This window comes from Mus caroli, unplaced genomic scaffold, assembly GCF_978045245.1.
Source record: "Mus caroli unplaced genomic scaffold, Mus_caroli_1 scaffold_20, whole genome shotgun sequence".
Lineage (NCBI taxonomy): Eukaryota > Metazoa > Chordata > Mammalia > Rodentia > Muridae > Mus > Mus caroli.
Window position 1 is genome coordinate 23787282 of NW_028227275.1, and position 22772 is coordinate 23810053.

Sequence of the window (22772 nt, forward strand, 5' to 3'; positions counted from 1 at the left end):
ATAATATATATCATATTATATATGAGTATATACTGAGTTCCAAAGATCCAATAAAAAGCTAGAGAATACTTTAAACTGAAAGATGATGGAAAAAGAACATATCAAGACTTGTGACAAGGCATGGCTCATGTCTGTTATGCCTGCGTTTGAGGCAGGATAGTCTGAAGTTCAGGAACATAGTGGGCTACAGTAAGATGCTATTTCTGAAAGACGGAAGAAGAAAGGAAGGGAAGGAGGCAAGAAAGGAGAAAGGAAGGGATAGATTAGTGTTCAAAGCAAATTTATATCAAGAAAATTCCCTAGCACGTTAAAGATTAGTTTCCAGGTCAAAGGGTTGCTCCTGAAGCTGCAGAGAGAGCTCTGTGACTAAGGACACTCGCTCCTTTCACAGAGGACCAGGACCAGTTTGGTTCCCAGAGCCCACATGGCAGTTCACAACCATCTGTAACTCCATTCCCAGGGAATCCAATATCCACTTTTGGCTTCTGCAGGCAACAAGCACACACACACACACACACACACACAGTGCACATTCAAACATGCAGACAAACACTCATATACACAAAATAAAGACAGTTTTAAAAGATGGCTCCCCAAGTACCTAGGTACGCTGGAACCCAAAAGACCAATAAAAAACATCATAAAGAACTTTGAGAATACCTTCACTGAAATAGCTCAGCTGGGAGAGCATTAGACTGAAGAATTCACAGAACACAAAGGACAAAGGTTTTTTATTTTGTTTTTTTATTTATTATATGTAAGTACACTGTAGCTGTTTTTTCAGACATACCAGAAAAGGCCATCCAATCTCATTACAGATGTTTGTGAGCCACCATGTGGTTGCTGGGATTTGAACTCAGGACCCCCGAAAGAGCAGTCAGTGCTCCTAACCGCTGAGCCAACTCTCCAGCTCTTGTGTTTGTGTGTTTTTTTTTTTTTAAAGGGAAGTTGATAAATGAAAAATAAAAAATGAGAATGACTTCAAACTTCCCAATAGCCACCATGGTAGACACAAGGCATCTGAGAACACACATGGAGAGAAGCAAGCTCATCAGCTTGCTCACACATGTGCCACTGTGTGTGTGTGAGAAAGAGAGAGACAGAGAGAGAGAGAGAGAGAGAGAGAGAGAGAGAGAGAGAGAGAGAGAGATGAGCCCAGCTTGTAGGCAAATCTTAGTTTCTAAATACTATTATTATCTAAAGGAGCCCAGGTGTGGCAGAAAACTTCATTGAGAGCCCTGAGCATCTTACTATACAGCAGGAAAGCACACAAAAACAAATGATGAACAAAATTTGTGAGTCAAATTGTGACTTCACAGCAATAATCAGAAGGAAGAAAAAGAAAAAAAGGAGCAAAGAAAACAGAGGCTGGGGCAGGACAGAAGACACCCAGAGGCCCAGAGGCCACTAAGAGGAGCAAGGAAGTGGTGGAGAGATGGAAGAGAAGGAGAAGGAGAAGGAAGGAGAAGGAGAAGGAGAAGGATTTGTTCATAGTGAAGAGAGGCAGGCTGGAGACTTGAGGGTAGTGAGGAATGATTTGAAATAAGCAGTCTGTGATGTCACCTAAGGCCATGAGAACTCTTGGCCCATGCTGCCTCTGAGGGCTATGTCTGGGTCCATGGCCCTGCAGCAGTAGGGGTTGGGGGTGTTACCACCAAAGGCCATGCAGACATCCCTAGTCTGGGCTGCTGTCTGGGTCATGCTGATGTCCAAGGGCTATGGAGAGCTGGCCCCACCCCTTACTTGGGCAGCCTCACTGGCAGCAGCACTCAGGAAAGGGGTCTGGCAGGTGAGCGATCCCTGAGGGTGTGAGAACAAAAGAGCTTGCCCTGCCTGACTCTTGTTGGCCTTTCCTGGTGTGTGTGTGTGGGGGGGGTGCCTTTTCCCCCTTTGAGAACTGGCCCCACACTGTGCTAGCTGCAGCACTTGGCAGAGCAGCCTGTACCTTGCCTGGGAAGGTGGCCCTGGCAGAGGGGACACCAGTAAGCCAGGCCTGAGGGTGTGCGCCCCTCAGTTGAACAATGCTGGAGAGCTGGCCCCGGTGGCTATAACACAGTCTAGGGACAAAGTGACACAAACACCTACTGGTGACATGCGGAGAGAGATACACAACACCACTTATATACCACAGACTCACGAAGCCATCCCATCTAAATCTAATCTCGAGGAAACCGAGTCCAGAGCTGACCTGGGCTTTTCATGAAAGGCAAAGAACAGCTGGGGGTGAGATCATCAAGGGGTGGAGCCTCCCACCTGCAATCCAGCACTGGAGAAACTAAGAGGGGAGGACCACTGTGAGTCTGCAGTTACAAACTGAGTCCCAGGCCAGCCTGAGCTACGGGTGAGACCTGCCTGTAAAACCATGATTACTGAATTTTATTTATAAATAAAATGGACAAAAACAAAACCACATTAAAAACTTTTTTTTTCAGGCAGGAAAGAAAATATAAGATATTTGGGGCATAACAGGGAAAATCTGATAATTATTAGGTTATATTATTGGAACAAAAGGATAAAACCCTAAACTATAAACCAGTTAGCAGTCACTCGAAGTCACTGTACACACTTTTGCACTGGAGGTGTGAATACTGAAGGTGTGAATACTGAAGGGTGATGAGTAAGAGCTTTTGCCCCATGAGGAGAACCATCAATGAAAGTCAGGGAGAATAATCCCTGGGGGGCTTGGGGCTGCTGCTAGATTGGTTGCTTCTCTGCACCAAACAAAAACTTTCCCAAGTTTAAGATATGAGAACAAATAACACAGAAGAGAATATACTAATAGTTTATGAACAAAAGACTTATCTTTTCTGACTTATTATATTTAATAAGGAAAGAACTATCCCACAAATTAAAATAAACTGGCAATGTCTCCTGAAATTCACAGTGCAACGTTATGAAGCAAGGCATCCATTAACTACAGGTTTGTATGTATATCATGTTATTGTTTATACATAAAAAAATTATTTCCCCGTCTACATGTTGTCTAGTTTATTTTGATTTTTCAACTTTGGAACTGTTCATATTTAAACATCTTAAACATCACTTTATCAATGCTCCCATGGCAATTAATACACCACTTCATATTGCCTTTCACGTCATATTTTCACATACATTACAAAGCAGAAGGCAGAGGACCCTGCTCTGGCTGTCAGCTCATAGCCACCTGGGCTCTGCCTTCAGCCCACATCCTGCCTGCATCAGCTCTGCATTACAGTATAACATGCCAGTAAGTTAACAAAACCTCTGACTCCTTGTGCATCCTTCATCAATACCATCAGTCGTTTATATCACCTGTAAGGGACAAGGGCTCATAAAGGCATGCCTACTGCTGCTTTATTGAGTGACAATGGTAAGCACACTGCGTGACAAGTTAAGGTGGAAAGCACAGCTCAGTCTCGCTGCAATGCCCACCGAGCCGGCCTGTGCGAGCCGACGAGGTTTAAGAGAGCAGAGAAGCCGACTCACCTTTTCATGCTCATCTGTTCCTTCAGCTTACTGTACATCTCCAACACTGCATGAGAAACAACGTTTTAGCTTTATAAGGAAAGTATGCTCGGCATAACAAATTCATTAGTCTTTTCCATACTACCAGGTGAATAGCTAACGTTTTCAAAAAAAAGGTTCTATGTGTTAAATTAATAAAATCATTTAATTTGCACATATTGAACATTAGATATGTTAACATTCACTTGCATATACTGACACCTGCAGTGAGACAGGAACCTAGTGAAAATTACTCTGTTCAGAAACTAACATCTCTTTCCAGAAGTGAAATTAGAGAAAGAAAACTGAGAGACAGTGGGCTCCTTTGACTCAATGTAAACAGCACAGCCATAATACAACTAACTCCACGAGGAAATTTACACAGCATCTACAAAGAAAGAAAGCTGTTAAATGCTAACAGCAACGTGAATTATAACAGTGGAAACAGACCCAGCAAAGAATCTTTATTTTTGGTGACCTTTCTACAAACACCCAGAAATATAATTATTCAGTAAAACAATAAACTTTGAGATGTACAATTCTACTATCTTCTACAATGCCTAGCACATGGAAAAAATGTATGTGTTGTTCATCAAAAGGGCAGGCTGGGGAAGGAGAAGGATGTGGCAATGGAGAGCGTTCACACACGCTCGGAGATGCTGTGCAGACATCTGTTACACAGCCCACTCAGGCATGTGCTGAATCAGCTGTCATTCCACCAGTAGCCATCTTTAGGCTTTATATAAAGTGACAATTAACAAAGTCTTCAATGATGGAGCCGTCTCTGTGGCTCATCCAATATCTCTAATGGTGGCAGAGGTACTGTTAAAACCCACTCGAACTGTTTCTCAACCCTGAAACCTTTAGAAAACTTGCATTTTACTTATTCAAGGTTAATATGTAAACCCCTGGTCCACCATGTACTCGGTTGAGTGGGCTTCTATGAGTTCTAAAAGGAGCTATTTTCATTAGTGAGAAAACAATAATAAATTTATCTTACCCAATACAAACTACTGACAATGTTGACAATATCATTTATATTCTAAGCTAAATTTATATCACGTAAATAGTGTACAAGGCATTCTACTTCCCTGGATATTGAGGGTTAGATTTCTTCCTAAAGAAAAAGTCCATTAAACCAGGCACTGAGATGGACTGTGCTGACAACGTGAAGAAAGAGAAATAGCGTGTACCTGCTTTGTTTTGTTTGAGCAGGAAGCATCCAACTTAAAACATACAGTCCAGGTAAAGAAAATACTGGCTAGCTCTTCAGAATGCATGTGACGTCCCAATAATATCTAAGCCAGGCTAAAAACTAACTCTTTCCAAAATACAGGATGAAGGGCAAAAGGGGGGAAGGCCTGCCTAGCATTTTTGATGTGTTCTTGTCTTATCAGCAAAGTGAGCTTGTGAACAAAGCAAAAATCAACCTGTTAAGTGACAAACAGAACACAACGCAAAAACCAGAGGTAGAAAATTAGCAAATTAGATAAAGGCCAGAAAAACATAACAGTAAAGACACTCTCCCTGAGGGGAAGTATGCTGAGGAAAATACAGACAGACAAACAGGAGGCAGGGTCGTTGTGGGAGTGACCCGGATGGCCGCTCTGCAGAGGAGAGAAGCAAAGACGCTGAGGGACAGAGGCAACCTGGGAACATTCACGTCCTAAAACTCGTGGACATCCAGAGACCAGAGCAAACATGAAGACAAGCGCAGGCGTGGCTGGGAAGCAACCACGGTGCGTCTGTCATTCCCATAGTAAAGATGACTACGTGACATTAGGAAAATGTAATTTTACCACAGCAAACATCATAGGAGATGTAGGGCTGACTCACCTGGGAGGCATAACTGTAACTTCTCTACTACAGTTGTAATATTTCTCTGCTGAATTCTACACCGAATAATATCTTCTGTTTGGAGTATCACCTTAGGAAATAAAAATGTTGACAAGTTTAAACAGTTAAATGGCATTCATATACTGAGCACTCTCCCGGCTCCCTCCCTCCCTCCTTCCATCCATCCATCCATTCATCATCCACCCATCCATCCATCCATCCACCCATCCATCCATCCATCATCCATCCATCCACCCATCCATCCATCATCCACCCTTACTTTCTTACCTCTTTTCCTGCATCTTGAAACCTTCGGTTGGTATCAGTAACCTGCACCTTAAAGACAATTTCACCTTAGTTAGACAAACATGTATAGAGCTGCCCTGATGTAACAGCTCACCCTTGTAATCAGATCATGCTTCATGAGAGACTCAGAACAAAGAAATGCAAATTCAAATTAACTCTACAGCTTGAACTTGAACTTTTGATTGAAAAGAGCTTTTGTTAACTTCGATTGGTTATGACAGTTCTTTTTAACAGATTCTGTGGCAAACTTCTCAAATTTACTCAGGATTTTTGAACTTTACTTGCTTTTCTGAGTCTGTCAAACAATTCAAATCACTGACCCAATTGACCACTGGTCCCTCTTTGACAACTTCAATGAGGTCTATGTGCCATTCACTGTCACAGGAAATGGCGATTGCATTTCACGGTAATTAAACATTCATGCTTTCTCAGTGCAAACCCTGGGAGGCTGACGGACATCAAACATAGAAATCTCAATCCACAGCAACATGTTCAAGCTGCAGGTGCAGCCAGGGCTCAGCCTGGATTTTCCCACATATTAAGTGACTCATTAGGTCATCGTATGAGAGGAAGCACATTCTCGTTTATTAAAAATCTCATTAGCTGAAGAACAGAGGTGCTCAGTGACCTCGTGACGCCGTCTCTGGTCTCTTGTTATCTGAATATCCTTCACATGATGGTTTTCCTAATCACAATCTTTGCATTCTGTCTGATAAGCACTTTAAATGGAAAGACAAGATAATTCATATAATTATTTTATATTCTGACTGAGCAGATCCAGATACAGATAATAATAATTTATTATTATTTAATAAATAATGCCTCTGATGTGGCAAAATATGAAGAACTTACTTTAATAACATTTCCAATATAAATTAAATTACATGAGAAATCATTGATAGTAAATTTGCATGGCATTAGAGGATAGCCTTTAACACCATTGTATCATTGCCTTTTGAAAACCCTGAAACTGTAAATAGACCACTCATTGTCTATCTCCTTTCTGAAAGTGCACCCAGTGCTCCATGCACTGTAGTATTATATGATTTAATGAGAATCAAAGCAAGGAGCCGTCGAACGGATCCTACCTTCAGTTTTTCCGCATCTGCCCTTACTTTGAGGAGCTCCGTGATCGCATCCACAAAGCCCTGGTGATGGAAGTTACACATTTTTTCAATTTCCTTGTCATGATTGCGGATACAAGCGTCTAGCTTTTCCATAAACTTCTTGTGTGCGTTTGGCTGATCATCATACACAGATCTGTACGTACAAGAAAACTACAATGAACGTCTCAGTCAACAAAAGGTTTTCCTCTTAAGCTCAATCTCTCTGTGTAGCAGCTAAGATTTAATCGCTGAACAAGTAGATGAACTGGACAGTTATTACCTCCACAGAAATAACCTTAAAGGGAAATATTTCATTTCTTTTTGAGTATGCTAATATTCAAAGGCTCAGAAGCTCTCTAAACATAACCCTAGGTATCCAGAAATAAAGGCTGAGGCTTGGGATATGTGGGTCAAATACCAGTCTCCAACATACTAAGGCTCAAAACGGAATCAATATTGTGAGTAAGAAATATAGGAAGAAACTTTGTAGTTTTTATAACATTTACTATGTGTCAAGACGTCCTAAAAGCTACATATTAACTCTTTCATCTTCACAATAAGTCTATAAAGTGGATGCTGTTATTACTTGCTTTTCAAATACATATTCATTATAATTGCCATAAATTTCACAATTCAAGATTGGCGACTGGAATATGCATCTTGGCAGTCTTCTCTTCCAAAGTCTATATCCTCAAGTCCACGATCAGGTTTAGCAACGACGCATCTGCAAGCTCAGCTCACGCTAACTCCACAGAAAGGGCGATGTGCCTTTGACTATGCAGCAAGTTTGCCCTTGGCTCTGGGAATGAACACTTTATAATGTCTTCTCTGTTTACAGTGGAGGGCATAACAACAATGTTTACGAAACTGGGGGCCGTGGCTTTCTAGAGACTGCAAACCAAGTTCAGGGAGACGGGCATTGAGCCAGAGCCACACAAGCCGTTATATCCCATTCACAGGACTGTATCCTAATAAAAAGCCCTCGGCATCAAGGCTTGAGGGAACTCCACTAATTGACAACATGGGAAGGGCTGCCCACACAATGCCACTAGGGAAAGACAAATGGAAGCTCATGGCGGGCCCTCTGCTCCAGCCTACCCAATATGCCTTTCCCACTGCTAACTGCAGTAAGTACCAAGCAGAACTGTGAACACAGCACCTCTGATAGAACAGGCAGCCTGAAGGTGGCTGCGCCTCCCCAGCCACCGCCTTCTGTTTGAGGTTCAGTTCGAGTTCTGGTTTTACCACCAGTTCTTTGTCAATCATTTCTGTGTGAAGCAATCTTTTCCTCTGTAGGACAGACAACGCTGTGCGGTCCTTGATAGTTACTCTGGGATGTAATCACATAGTACTTTGTACTGTAATTTAAATGTTTATATATGCTATATATTTTGTTTCCCCAAACACACCAAAGCCTGAGAGTATAGCTTCATGCTCAGTTCTCAATGAGTTAAGTACTACCAGCAGTAGAGACAATATAGATTGGTAATTAAGAACCTGGGCTCTTTGAATGCTTGGCTAGAATGAGATTCTGGCCCTGGTAGCTTCTTTTTCATGTATATATGCTTGATTCTACAAACACGCAAACGTCTTCCAAATGTATTATCTCCACCATTAAGCTCACCTCAAACTTCAGTCCTATCTCCCCACATGAATGTCTGGTGAGCATTTATCATCAGTTTTCTGGACTTCCTAACCCTGTTCCCCAGGCCTGCTTTTTCCATCATCTTCCTCGTCTTAGTAGAGTCCACTTGCCTAGCTTCTCTGGCAACCCCCCTGAAACTGTCCCTCACTACTTTTCTCCCTCTTCTAACCACAAATGATTGAGCTCAAGCATATACAACCCACGGCCCTGAACAGCAACACATGCAGCCCAACACATTTGTAAGTGACAACATATTACAATGCCAAAAGGCCGACATGGGCTGGTGAGACCTCAGCAGATCTGCCTGCTGCCTGCTGCCAAACTTGACAACTTGAGTTGGAACCCCAGGACCCCAATAGCCGAAAGACAGAACCAATTCCCATGAACTGTCCTCTGACCTCCACACCTATGCCATGGAACACATACATACACACATGCACACACAGAGCATATGTACATACATACATACACCTATATAAATAAATGGTTTTTATAAGTTGGCCACCTCTGATCTAGCAGCCCTGTCATATCCACTGACATCACCTTACTCTCAGTCAGCGACATGTCTTGCTTCAAAGCATCGCCAATGCTTCCTAACTGGTGTGATCTTACCTGGCCTCACCCTTCCAGTATCAACACAGTAGCCACACCACGTATAATGGGGATATTAAACTAAAAGGTCTTATAAATACTTTTTCTCTTGCAACAGCCTTGCAAAGCCCTGTGTAATTTTGCTGCTCGGGGTTAAACTGAAAATCTTATATCCTAAGAAATCCCTTTGGGGCAAGCAAACTGAAACGGGTTGCCACCCATTTTGTTTCAAGGCCCATGGGCTATGAGAGATGCATTTGAGCCCAATGTTGTGGCATATATTCAGTCTAATAGCCCGCACAATCCAGGTTCCGAGAGCTGGGGAGATGGCTCAGCAGTTAAAGAGCTTCCCTTGAGAAGCTCAAGGCTGAGGTGCAGATCCCAGGACCCTTATAAAATCCTGGGCAGGCGTGGTGCAGAGCGGAGTCAGGACTGCTGCTCCTGTCTTCGTACGGTGGTAATACAGATGCCATCTGAGTACACACTACATGTTCAGTGCTTCTCATGCATGGCTTCATTAAATACTCACTGCCCCTCTACACCTCAGAGTCTGCTAGCTGCCCGGGTTTCACATGCAGTTGAGGAAGATTAACACAAGTCTAGAGTCACATAAAAAACACAGCCAAGGGCTGGTGAGATGGCTCAGTGGGTAAGAGCACCCGACTGCTCTTCCGAAGGTCCAGAGTTCAAATCCCAGCAACCACATGGTGGCTCACAACCATCCGCAACGAGATCTGGCGCCCTCTTATGGAATGTCTGAAGACAGCTACAGTGTACTTACATATAATAATAAATAAATAAATCTTTAAAAAAAAAAAACACAGCCAAGACTTAATCCCAAATCTCCCGGGCTCAGTATAATTTAAAAAATATAATGTTATCTGACTCTCCCTCCGGTCAGCAGTGGTGCTCAGCACCGTGGAGAAGGATGGGAAGCCACGCAGCTCACCCCTGAAGACCCGCAATTGAGGACGCTCAGTAGGGGATCCCGTATGTGCACTGCTGCACCCATCAGGTGCAATCAACCAGTGGGCAGGGAGGGCAGTGGGAACTGAGGCGTGGCTAATTGTCAGGCAGCATTAAGTTACAAGCGCACAAAATGAGGAGCAGGATACAAGGAGAAAATACCGAGAGGTCCCTCCCGCACTTCTCTGAAAAACCCCCTTGACTTTCTGTCCATAACTACTCGAGTATTGCTATTCTTTGAATCTGTGATGTGCCGGGCAGGAAAAGGAGCTGACAGTATTATTCACTTTTTAACCCAAACTTGGTTAATATATTGGCTTCAAATATCAGTGTAAATTAGACTGTTCTATACATTTTACTTACATACACTTCAATTAAACTTTTCTTGTTTGTTTGTTTTTCAAGATAAGATTTTCTCTGTGTTAACAGCCTTGGCTGTCCCAAAACTCTGTAGACCAGTCCGCCTCTGCCTCCTGAGTGCTGAGGTGTGCATCATCATGCTGGGCTCGAATTAAACTATTTTTAAAAGGTGGTTTCCCAGGATTGTTAATATCTACCGAGACGTTTAACCACGCTCCTACAAACACACACATATTCATAAATATGACAGACCCAACAAGATAAAACCTGAGAGTGCTTATAACCCGCAGCACTCCTCCAGTCCCTAAAGGTGCCTTTTTAAAGAAAGCAGGCACCTCTGTTCAAAACACTGTTAGTGATTTATTTTAATTGTATGTGTATCCATATTTGTTTGCATGTATGTTTGTGCACCATGTGAACACAGAATCCATGTCATGCTAGGAACCGAAGCAAGGTCCCTGGGGGAGCAGCCAGTGCTCCTAACCTCCAGCCCACTAAGGTGGCACCTCAGTGCCCCACACGCACACGGTGACGTCAAGATAAGAGCCGGTCACCCTTTCAAATATTTAACACAATTGGATCTTCTAGCAAGGTTCTATACGCTCCACAGCAATAACACAGGTGCAAAACTCAAAAATTTTAAAATTTCCTTGGATTTGAAAATAAACATGATTTTCTTAAAGATTTTAATCCCGTGTTTTAATTTTAGCAAGTAGGGATGCACAGAAACACTGTCTTCCACACAGTTCAGCTTTGTAAGCACGGACAGAACCCATCCTCTTCTGCATCTCACACACCACGCCAAGCGTTCAGGTCTAAGAGGTTCTGTAAATTGTGGTCTAGTATTATGGGGCTTTGGGGATTTAAACAAGGGAATTAGCTTTCAAAGATGCCGTTTTGAATTATTTGTATAGGACTCCACCTAGTGGTTTAAAATAAGAAAATTAACATCTAAATGGTGAAGAAAATTAACATCTAAAGGGTGAAGTAAAAATTAACGCTTTTATTACCAACTGTAATCTGATAAGCTGGCATGCTTCTGTGTTCTGATAGGTGCCACAAGAAACAGTTTACGATTTTATTTTGGTAAAGAAAAGGTGATAAAAAGTTATTTCACCAGAAATGTAACAAAGGATTCATTTCTGGTAACAATCATTTTTAATCGTAAAGCACACAGTCTTGTAGCATTTTCAATATTTTTTTTTCTTTCACTGTGTCTTCATGATAAAAAATAAGTTCATCATACAGTATCTAGGAAGAAAATAAAATGTACTGCCTCCTAAAACATAATTATTTTTTCCTAAAACACCATTTAAACTTTTTATAATAAGAAATATAATTGGCCAAAAACAAAAACAAAAACAAAACAAAAGCCGGGCGTGGTGGTGCATGCCTTTAATCCCAGCACTCCGGAGGCAGAGGCAGGCGGGTTTCTGAGTTCAAGGCCAGCCTGGTCTACAAAGTGAGTTCCAGGACAGCCAGGGCTATACAGAGAAACCCTGTCTCGAAAAGAAAGAAAGAAAGAAAGAAAGAAAGAAAGAAAGAAAGAAAGAAAGAAAGAAAGAAAGAAAGAAAGAAAGAAAGAAAGAAAGAAAGGGCAAGCGAGCTGGTCCAGGCCTAGGTCTGCAGTGTTATGCCAAAAGACACTACATTGGCCACCACAAAACTTTAATTGCTTTCAAGAAAGAGAAAGGGGAGCCTAGCAAGGAGAAAGACTCACAAACGCTAAAAACTCAAAGAAACTCAGCCAGGATCTCTGGGCACTAGTGATCCTACCTTCAGCTTGTGGTGTCAAATCTTTCTAAAACCTTTTTGAGAAGAAATTTCGCAAACACATCTCTGGCAATACTTTAGGAGCCACTGACTTGAGGCCGTGAGTCCCTTTTCTACCTCTTCAAATATCAGCCTCAAGGGCACACCTCTGGCCAGGTCCTCTGCTCACAAGGAGGCTGAATTTGCATCTCTAGCAGTGAAGCCCTTCTCATGCCCTCCCTCCTCTCAGGGTGAGCAGCTTGCTACCTTCTAGCCAGTTCTTCAGATGCCAAAGCAAGCTTCGTTTCCAGCTTACCATCCTTAGCATATTTCTAATATACACTTAATATTTCATATTCATGAAATTGCTTATCATTTATCTTTAAGTAGTCTCAAGTTTAAATTTAATTCTCAGATTCCGAATACCACTCTTATTGCTATCGTAAGTTTTCATCCTTGGCTATTATGGATTGAGAATAATTCAGCCTCTTCAGAAGGACTTCAGAATCCACCTGAAACCCTGGCGCTTCAGCTAGAGATGGGCCTGTAAACTCTCAAGTCTTTTCCAAAATCTTTAAGGCTCTGGATTTCCAGGAACAACTATGTAAAAACCAATGAGGTAAAGCTTTATTTTAAAATAGTGAAGAAGAGGCCATGTAGGAGAAAGGCTCTTTATTTAGTTTTTTTTTTTTTAAAGAAAAAAAAAAAAACACATGATCTGGAATTATTTTCTTTTAAATAAATATCAGATCCCATCTAACTTAAATTAGCAAGACATTTGCTTAAGAAACTACTTAATTCAGGGGGGAATTTCCATTCCAACGATGCTTTATCCTACATATGCCTCAATATAGCTTACATTTCTTTCCAGCTTCAGCTCAAGCCAGCTCCTTCAGCATTTTACACTAGATAACTCTCCAGTCATGCAACTCTGACAAGCCTTCCACGCAAAGTCGACACTATCTTTTTCACTCGCAAACCACATCAATTTTGTTTAGTGTATTTTTATCTTCTCGGTTACTTGAGAAATGATGAGGTCTTCCATCTTTATATTCAATTCAGAAGTGTGAGGATACAAAGTGTAAGCCTTAATAAAAAGAGTTAGTCACCAGAGGGCGCTCTTCACCGCCAGGTGAACCAGCAATCTAACAACTGCCTCAAAGTACATCAATTGAACAGTCTAATTGACCTCTGAGAAGTATAAAAGCAAAATAAAAATAAGATTTCTTTTGTGTTTGTTTGTTTGTTTGTTTGTTTGTTTGTTTGTTTGTTTTGCTGACATAGGGTCTCTCTGTGTAATTCTGGCTGTCCTGGACAAGGCTTACCTTGAATTCATACAGATCTGCCTGCCTCTGCCTCCCAAGTGCTAAGATGCCTGGCTAGATTTTTCTTTTTAAAGCTATTTTTAATCTTGTTACTTATTACTTTAAAATTAGCATTTACGTAGTGAGACAGAACTATAAACACAACAAAAATTCTCCAAACTCAAGCTTCTATAAGAGTGGCCAGCACTGCACAGGAGACACTTCTGTCTCTTACTTGCTACCTGACATTTAATTACCATATGGTACTGAAAGAACACACACACACAAACAATTTTATTAAATGTTACATTATAGTCACTATTTGACTTTAAAATAAATGTATAAAAAGTATGTGTATTTTATATATATATCACAGGCTGATAAAAATCAGCACTGACTTTAATTAGATGAATTGAATATCAAACTGTGCTTTGTTTTCTAGATCAGCACTAAATAGCTACAAATAGATTACTTTATAATTTATTCATGGTGTGTGTGGATGATGCTAAAGTCATGGGTTAGTAAAACAACCGAAGCTTTCTAACAGAGGTATGAACTGTTTCATCTACTTCATCTTTCTGTATTTACCGTGATATGATGTATGTATGTATGTATGTGCGTGCACATGCACCTGTGCCATGGTGCACACACAGAGAACACTTTGAAGGAGCTGGCTCTCCTTCTACCATGTGGATTCCAGGGATTGAACTCAGGTTAGCAGGCTTAGCAGCAAGCCCCTTTACCAGCTGAGCCATCTCATCAGACAATTTGTGCAATGACATTTAAAAAAAAAAAACCTGGGAAGCACCACCTGGCAATCTAGAGATAAGTCCCTAAAGCCAAATTAAAATGGGAAGACTATGTGGAAACAGTCCCAGACAGCCCCAGGACTGCGATGATGATTTTGCAAGCTTTCCCCCCAAACCATCTATAATAATGAACTGCTTAAAATTAATATAACAACAATAACACAAGTAAAGATTAAGGTATCCTGAAATTGGCTGGGCAACCAAATACCAACGAGGTATTCTCTGACTGCAAAGGAATTGGGAGTTTCTAAGAACTTTGTGGAGGAGCTATAGAAACACAAGATCCGACTTCTTTTGTTAATCCTGGAAAAGATTTCTAGTTTATAAATCACATACGTATTCTTTGTATGTTTGCCCGGGAAACAGTTTATCTAATTTGCTACATACACGTGCTCTTAAAAGGCTTTATAAGGAGGCTAGTAACAAAGCTCAGAGGTTAGGAGCCCTTGTTGTTCTTACAGAGCTCCCGGCACCCACACGGTGGCTTAAAACTATCCATAACTCCAGTCCCAGGCCCTTTTCTGAATTTTGTGGCACCAAGCATGCATGCAGTGCACAACATACATGCAGACAAAACTCACATAAATCTAATAAAATAAATGTAATGCTTTATAAGATAATGGCTACCTGATTCCTCACGCTCGTTTGAAATTTGAAATATTCAAAAATGTTTCGCCGGACGGGTGGCACGTGCCTTTAATCCCAGCACTCGGGAGGCAGAGGCAGGTGGATTTCTGAGTTTGAGGCCAGCCTGGTCTACAGAGTGAGTTCCAGGACAGCCAGGGATATACAGAGAAACCCTGTCTCGAAAAACCAAAAAAAAAAAAAAAAAGGTTTCTATTAACAGAGCTAACATACCCCACCCCACTCTAAGGTAAGAGTGCTTGGGACTGAGCCTCTGGTTAACATACCCCACCCCACTGTAAGGTAAGAAGGGGATTGAGCCAGCCTCTGGTCTTGCCCGTCTGCAGCACCAGAGCAGGAAACACATTGTGAGACTTATCTGGCTTGCCTGGGCTCCCTGAAGAAGCAAGGTCCAAAAAATGAAGGGATATTTTTCTTAAATTTCTGATGTTGAATTTTATTCGCCTGTGTTCCTCAGTGTGAAGTTCCTGTAATTCGTCCTCACTAATAGTACCCTATCCCCATGTACAGGAAACATTAGTTAACATGAGTTAACATTACTTCCTGTGCCCAGCGCTGACACCCCTGTGACTGGCATTAGCGCTCTCCAGCACTGGGTAATACACAGCACACTCACTAATGGACGTCCTGTGGGAGAGCTGAGGTGTAATCAGCCCGCACAGACTTGGCAATAGACTTCCTCCTTCCTGTTGTCACATTCCTGACCACAGAGATGTCTCTTCCTGTTTACTCTGGGACTGCTTGGTAAAATGCAAAGGGCGAGAAAGGGCAGCACCCAACTTGGGTCACTTTATTTGTCCTCTAGAATAAACAATTGCTAACATCATTTTAAATTTAAAAACCTCGAACAATTAAATAGACTAATGCTTGTGGATTGAGACTGCTTTACTAGAACAGTTTAGAAAATTTAACAAAAATACCAGGTGGTATGGGGCAGACCTAGCACCCATTCTGCCACTAGCTTTAAGGATGAACTATAACACTTTGCCAAAATCCCTCACGGCAACATTCGTTTACGCTTAAGAAGAAATGACTTCTCACCAAAACAGCAAAAAAACTAGAATGAGAACCTAAGGACTAGAATCTCTTTAAAAACCCACCGTTTAGAACTGTTGTGCCAACAGGAAAAGCACAAGATTCAAACTGCAAAATGTCTCTGAAACAGTAATAAGGAGAGCTCAGAATATATGGGCTATGGCCAAGGCGAAAGCAGATGTAAACTAAAATCACCTGAGAAAAACCCACCGCATTAAACAATTATATCAATTAAGCAAAGGGTCCAAATCCGAAAGGCCAGAAAGTGAACAGGGGACGGACTCCTCAGTCAGGAGAGCAGAGCCAGGAAATCATCCGCTACCACACCAAAAGGCAGGCTTTAAAATTTCAAAAAAAAAAAAAATTCAACAGACCAAGGCCAGGGGACGACTTCATTGGTAAAATGCTTACCTTGAAAGCACAGCGACCTGAATTTGATCCTTACAACCTGCGTTTTAAAAGCCAATGTACAGGTGCGCACTTGTAATACCAGGGGGAAGAGGCTAGCTGGCCACCCAGGTCACCTAATTGGCAAGTGCCAGACTAGTGGGAGACCCTGGCCCAGGAAAAAATGTGGCCGTGCTTGTAGAATGATAGTCAAGGCTGGCCTCTGGGCCTCCACATGCACACGTGTACACAAACACACACAAAAGCACACACATAAATCAACAACAGACAAGCCACTAAGTGAGTGTCAGTGATTGACCTTGTAACACCCAAAACTAAAACTGATGAAAGAATTACCAAAAAAGAACAAGCTATTAAGCCATACAATTATATTTAACTCTAGCTTGATTGGATGGATAATTTAATGAAAGACAATGTCTTGACCATCTAGAGACAGAAAGCCTCAAACAGATTGATTACTGCAGAGAAACAGAGACAATTGAAAAGACTCCTCAGGGCTTATGGTCTCCAGGTCTCTAACCCTGTAGGGGGCGGGTTTAGTTAATGTTTATGCAAAGCACAGAGACTGAAGGAGCTTGAACTAAAAGACCTTCCCAAGGAAGCAAGCTGACGGAGCTCACCTTACCAAGGCAAGGCATCTTTAAAAGGCCACAGCACAGCACACCAACTCCCAAAGCACATTAAGAACAATCACACCACTCAGCAGCTGCCCTGCAATGGCAGGGATGTTTTAGCTAACAGGAAATCCACTGCCAATTTAACCACTGGGGAAGCAAGCAAGCAGCCAAAGGAGCAGAAAAGTACAGGACACAATTCAGCCCCAGGGCAAGAGCTGCCCTGCCAGGTCCACTAGAAGCTGCCCTGGCAGTTAGGCACAGACAGATGCTGATTCTCAATTCAGCATGCAAGGCGGCTCCAACCCAAAGTGCTCAGGACCAAAGGTGTCTGATATCGTCTTCCTTCAGATTCTGAGAGACGTGCACATACACATGTGCATGTCTTAGACAACACATCTTAGAGAAGGGGACAGGAAATGCATCTCTCCTCCACAGAGCTGAAATGCCACCCAGCACTACTTCTGGTAACTGCACATAAAACAAACCATGGTGTGGGATCTCCCCCTTGTGGGCATTATGTTGGTCTCAAAAAGTCCCAGACTTGGAGGCATTTTGGAGAGCAGATTTTTCAGATTAGAAACACTCAGCCTGTACTGTGTTCAACTTGGGCATTAGCATATTAAGTCAGAAAAGGAAAAAAAAATCTAAGATTTAAGAAATGAGAAGAAACGAGTAGACACTTTTCTAACTGCATAATTATTTACTCCAGGATGAAATGTCTCCCACAGGTCAATGTTTTGAACAGGTACTCCCCAGCTGGTGGAACCTCTCAGGAGTGGAGCCTAGGGCTGGTAAAACGGCTCAGTGGGTAAGGCTCTTGCTGCACAAGCCTGTCAACCTGGGTTCCACCCCTGGAGCCCGTGTGCAGTTAGAAGGAGAGCCGACTACGCAGCTATCCTCTGACCTCCACACACACTCTGTAGTAGCATATTACACCCCCCACATAAAAAGTAATAATTAATAAACGTAATTTGTAATTCACGTGGGACCTAGGAGGTCACAGCGGTGGGTCTCTGAAGGTGACTTCTGGTCTACACCTCTCTTTCTGGCCCTGAAGGATGAGAAGAGCTTTTACACACTCCTACTGCAAAGGACTGAGTGGCTCTACCTGGTATCCCCTGCCATAATGACCTAAAATCCCTTAAACTATGAGCCAAAACCAATTCTTCCTCTTTCTCCCATTCGTTGTTACTAATAGTTTGGCTACAACACCACAAAACACACACACACACACACTGCCCCCAAAGCCTATGGTGGTTTAAATGAGAAATGTCCTCTACTGCATGTCCTTGTCACACTGAAAGGTCTTTGGGGCAATAATATGCACAGAGCTGTCCTCTATGACAGCTCTAACCTATGACAATGACACTGTAACCTTCACAGGAACCTAGAGCAGTCTTACAGTTAACTTTAAAGAGAAAAGGCAGACTCTAAACTGGAGATATGGGAGCTAGAGGGGTGGCTCATGGGTTGTGAGTGTTTACTGCTCTTCCAGAGGACGCAGGTTCAGTTCCCAGCACCCACACGGCACTTCGCAACTGCAGCTCCTAGATATCCAACCCCCTGCAATTCATGTAGTACACTACACTCAGACAGGCACAAACACATCCGCATAAATAACAAATAAATCTTTTAAAAAATAAAATAAATTTCAAAAGTATAAATGATGAGCCACTAACGACCACTTATAAAATATACAATTGTACAAGCTCTACTTTATACGACCAGCAGCACGGTAGATTTCTTTACCTCAGCCTCATCACAAATATGAGACTGATGCATTGTGCTATGACATCACTAACAGAAAACTGCCAACCTCATTACAATCTGTGGGATCACCATCATGTGGGACGCTAGTCATGGGTCAAAATGTCTCTACAAAGCACACAACTTCAACTACACAAAATCTTAAGAGCTCTCAAATTTATTCATGGAAAACTTTTAAATCGTAATGTGTTCTTGGATAGGCAGTCTTAAAACTGCCAAGATGTATGTTCTCCTTAACTAATCTATAAATTTAGCTTCAAAGACACACTTTTAAGGTTTTTTTTTGGTTTTTGAGACAGGGTTTCTCTGTATAGCCCTGGCTGTCCTGGAACTCACTCTGTAGACCAGGCTGGCCTCGAACTCAGAAATCCACCTGCCTCTGCCTCCCCAGTGCTGGGATTAAAGGCGTGCGCCACCACGCCCGGCTGTTTTTTTTTTTTTTTTTTTTTTTAAGAGCTAGATATATTGATCATGAAGTTCACTTGAAGAATGAACCAGAAGAATTACCAGGAAACCCCTTTAAAAAATGAGTAACTAGGTAGAGATAGCCCAACCAGAGAGAACAAAGAACAATGAGTGACAAAGGAGAGATAGTCCAATCAAAGAGAGCACACGCCAAAGCCTCCGTTAACTAAAAGGGTCTGTTACCAGATGGGTACAGACATAAAACATTAACAGAACAGAGAGACCAGATCCAGTCCTGCTGTGTATGAAAATTAAATACCTGATAATGGCAACATCCGGAGTCAATGTGGGAAACAAATCTACTTTTTTTTTTTTTTTAAGATTTATTTATTTATTTATTTATTATATGTAAGTACACTGTAGCTGTCCCCAGACACTCCAGAAGAGGGAGTCAGATCTCGTTACGGATGGTTGTGAGCCACCATGTGGTTGCTGGGATTTGAACTCCTGACCTTCGGAAGAGCAGTCGGGTGCTCTTACCCACTGAGCCATCTCACCAGCCCCCAAATCTACTTTTAATAATTAGTATTAAGGCATCTGGACAGGAATACACAGAAAGAATCAGATGTGAATATAAAAATAAAACCATATAAGGAACAAAAGAAAACATGGCGGAATCCCCTTACACAAGCACAGACTTCTACACTATGACAAAATCCAAACGCAAAAAGAATTTTTAAAAAATTAGTTGTATTTAAATAGTAGTTTATTTTAAAAATAAAACTTTTGCATGAGGAAAAAAAAAGTAACTACAGGAAAACAATAAAATGGAAAAAAAAAAATGTTCCCGACTAATGGCACAGGAGTTTTTTGGTTTATGGGTTTTTTAAAAATATTTGTTAGATTTCTTATTTGACGATTTCATCTATGTACATAATACTTTCTTATTTCCCATTGTTACCTCTCCTCCTTATAGATCCCCTTCCCACATCCATGCCTTTCTATTCTGTTCTGTGACCCTTGGACTTTACCCAGTGCCGTCTCTGTGGCCACAGATGTGGGACTGACCGCTGAAGCCTGGTGGGCTCGCCAGCCACTTGGTATACAACAGGAAGCAGCAGCTGTCCTTCTCTCAGAATCTATCCATAGCCAATAGTTCAGCAGGGAAACGTAGGATCCTTTAGCCCCTCCCAATCCAGGAGGGGCTATCGATAGGTCCAACCATATACAGGCCCAGTTGAGGCAATCATGGCTGCTGTAAGATCATGTTTGCAATAGATAGGACGTGCCCTCCGTATCTCCCATCTGTTTTCCATACCTACAGGCTCTGACATTCTTTCCACTCCATCTTCCACAGTGTTTCCTGAGCTTTGTAACAGGGAGAACGTATGCCCTATTAAGGACGGAGCACTAAACTATCAAAGCATTGCGAACACTTACCAGTCACTACAAAAAGAAGCCTCTCTGGCTAAGGATAAGAGTAGCATTCGTCTCTTAGTGTAGTTAGACTGCAGTTTGGTGTCCTGACAATTTAGCTAAACCACAGTAGTGAAATTACCCAGGAAAGTTATGCTAAGCAAGGTAACCCAGGACAAGAGAACAAACCCACAGATCTCTCCCACAGATCTCTCTGCTAAGTGGGTACTAGCTTTGAATCTTTAATATTATGTATTTAACTTGAAGTACCTGTAGAAGCAGAGAGAGAAGAGAAGAGAAGAGAAGAAGAGAAGAGAAGAGAAGAGAAGAGAAGAGAAGAGAAGAGAAGAGAAGAGAAGAGAAGAGAAGATCTAGAAAGAGTCTGCTTTGTTCACCATGGGTCAGGGTCATGACCAGTAGAACATTGGTAATTTGAAAACAGAAAGAGGGAACACAGAAGGTAGACAAGTTCAATCAGGAATGGGGGCTGGGAGACAGAGGAAGAGAAGGAGCAGGAAGGGAGGCTTAGGTGAACTGAAAGGCATAGGAAAAAGCGACATGGAATCTACTACTTTGTAAGCCAATTTAAAAAATAAGTAAAAAGAAAATTAGTTCAAGAGAGAAAGAACCTGCATGACTCTAGATAACACTATTCCTAGAAGCCACTGTTTATCAACAGGAACTCCAGGATTAGATAATGGGGTCCCTCTTTGTATAGCCAGGGAGGCCCCGAAGGCCCTCAGAATAACACAGGCTCCTTCCCATTTCTCTTGATTACCCACCAGAACTAGACAATAAGACCCTGCCACTGAAGACACCTTGGGTGCAAGCCATATAGACTGCAAGCTAGCACCGAGCTAGAGGCTTCCTCTCTGACAGGTGGCTTTCACAGTGCCAAAAGATGCTATGCAGATAAGGGCGATGGGACACCAATGGTCTCTACTAGATATGAACCCTACAAACTACAATGCCAACCCGAGAGGCAAGTGGCTCCTAAAGGTGAGATGGTGGCACAGTGTAATGGTGGACACCCTGCTGGACCTGAGGTCTGCTCCATAGGAGGAAATGAATACACACTTGGTATGTAAAACAGCCATACACAGAAGTTTCTGGAAAGCTCTGGAAGTGTTAGTATGGTTTTTTTGTTTGTTTTTCTTTATTTCCATCAAACTAGGACCTTTCCCCTCCCCAAATTATGGAACCAGTAACAAGACCAAGCCCCAACTGAGGAACAGAAGAGACTCTTGATCAAGAATGAGACACACAGGGAACAGACTTGAAAATCAGTTTCTCAGTGGAATCGGGAGACACAAAGGGTAAAAGTGGAGAAAATGGATTGGCTAATTAAAGGAGAGAACAATCATGTCACTTCTAGGAAAGAGCAGACATTTTCCAGGAATTTGGTTAAAGATTTTATATCCACCAAGGGCCTAGGTCTAGTGTCTGGATCAGTAAGTTGTTTTTGGTTTGTCTGCTCCATGTGTGTGTGTTGTGGGGAGGGAGGTGGTCATATGTGCACTGCTGGGCTTGTTGCCTGTGCACGTGCACCTGCGTGGATGCCAGAGGTCCACATCGCGTGTCTTCCTTAACCGTTCTCCACCTTATTTCATGAAGTTCAATATTTTGGTAATCTAAACTTAAGTCCCCAAGTACTTTCCTGAGCTCTATGGCTCTCTAAATCTCGGACCAGTAAAGTTTTCTATCTCTGTGACTTTTCTGTCTCTTGCCTGAAGTTAGGAAAACAAACTTATGATCGGAAAGGTTGTACCTATCATTCTGTCTGTAAAATAGCTTGTCTTTAGAGAGCACTGGTAATTTGTATTATGAAGTCTCGATTTAAAGGAGCACAGCTCCAGCTGGCTTACTGATATAAATAAGCATGAAAACAAGGTGAAAGCCACACACAGGAGTACACACCTTTAGTCCCCGCACTCAGAAGGCTGAGGCAGCAGGTGTTACAGAAGAAGTTCAGAACTAGCCTGAACTACAATTGTCTGGAAGAAAGAAAAAGTAAGTAACTTAATAGACATTTCAAAATCTCATTAAAATAAAGAAATTGGACTTTCACTACATTATGTGCTAGCTGAAAAAAAAAATCTTCCTACAGAAATTAACTCTGAAATGTTTAAACAATATTACATGAGAGTAATTTGGCAAACAACCCTCGTTTGATAATTAATTTATAAAGTTGGCTACTTCTTGGTTTTGATCATTTTATTCAACTAAGATTTTCCTAAGTATGTACTTGCTGACCCCTATGTTAGCATTACTCTAATAATATTTAAGATTATAAAAAGGTAAGGAGGATAGTTTAAATATGC

At 41.9% G+C, this 22772-nt stretch overlaps 1 protein-coding gene across 1 annotated transcript in view; it reads right to left on the minus strand.

The window, feature by feature from the left end:
* Exoc6 (exocyst complex component 6) overlaps positions 1-22772 on the minus strand; it is a 135502-nt gene that overhangs the window by 107892 nt on the left and 4838 nt on the right. Inside the window, exons 2-5 of the mRNA XM_021151208.3 lie at positions 6714-6885; positions 5608-5655; positions 5320-5410; positions 3466-3511 (exon numbers count right to left, since the gene is read on the minus strand). Of these exons, the coding sequence (XP_021006867.1) occupies positions 3466-3511; positions 5320-5410; positions 5608-5655; positions 6714-6885 (357 nt within the window). The remainder of the gene's footprint in view (positions 1-3465; positions 3512-5319; positions 5411-5607; positions 5656-6713; positions 6886-22772) is intronic.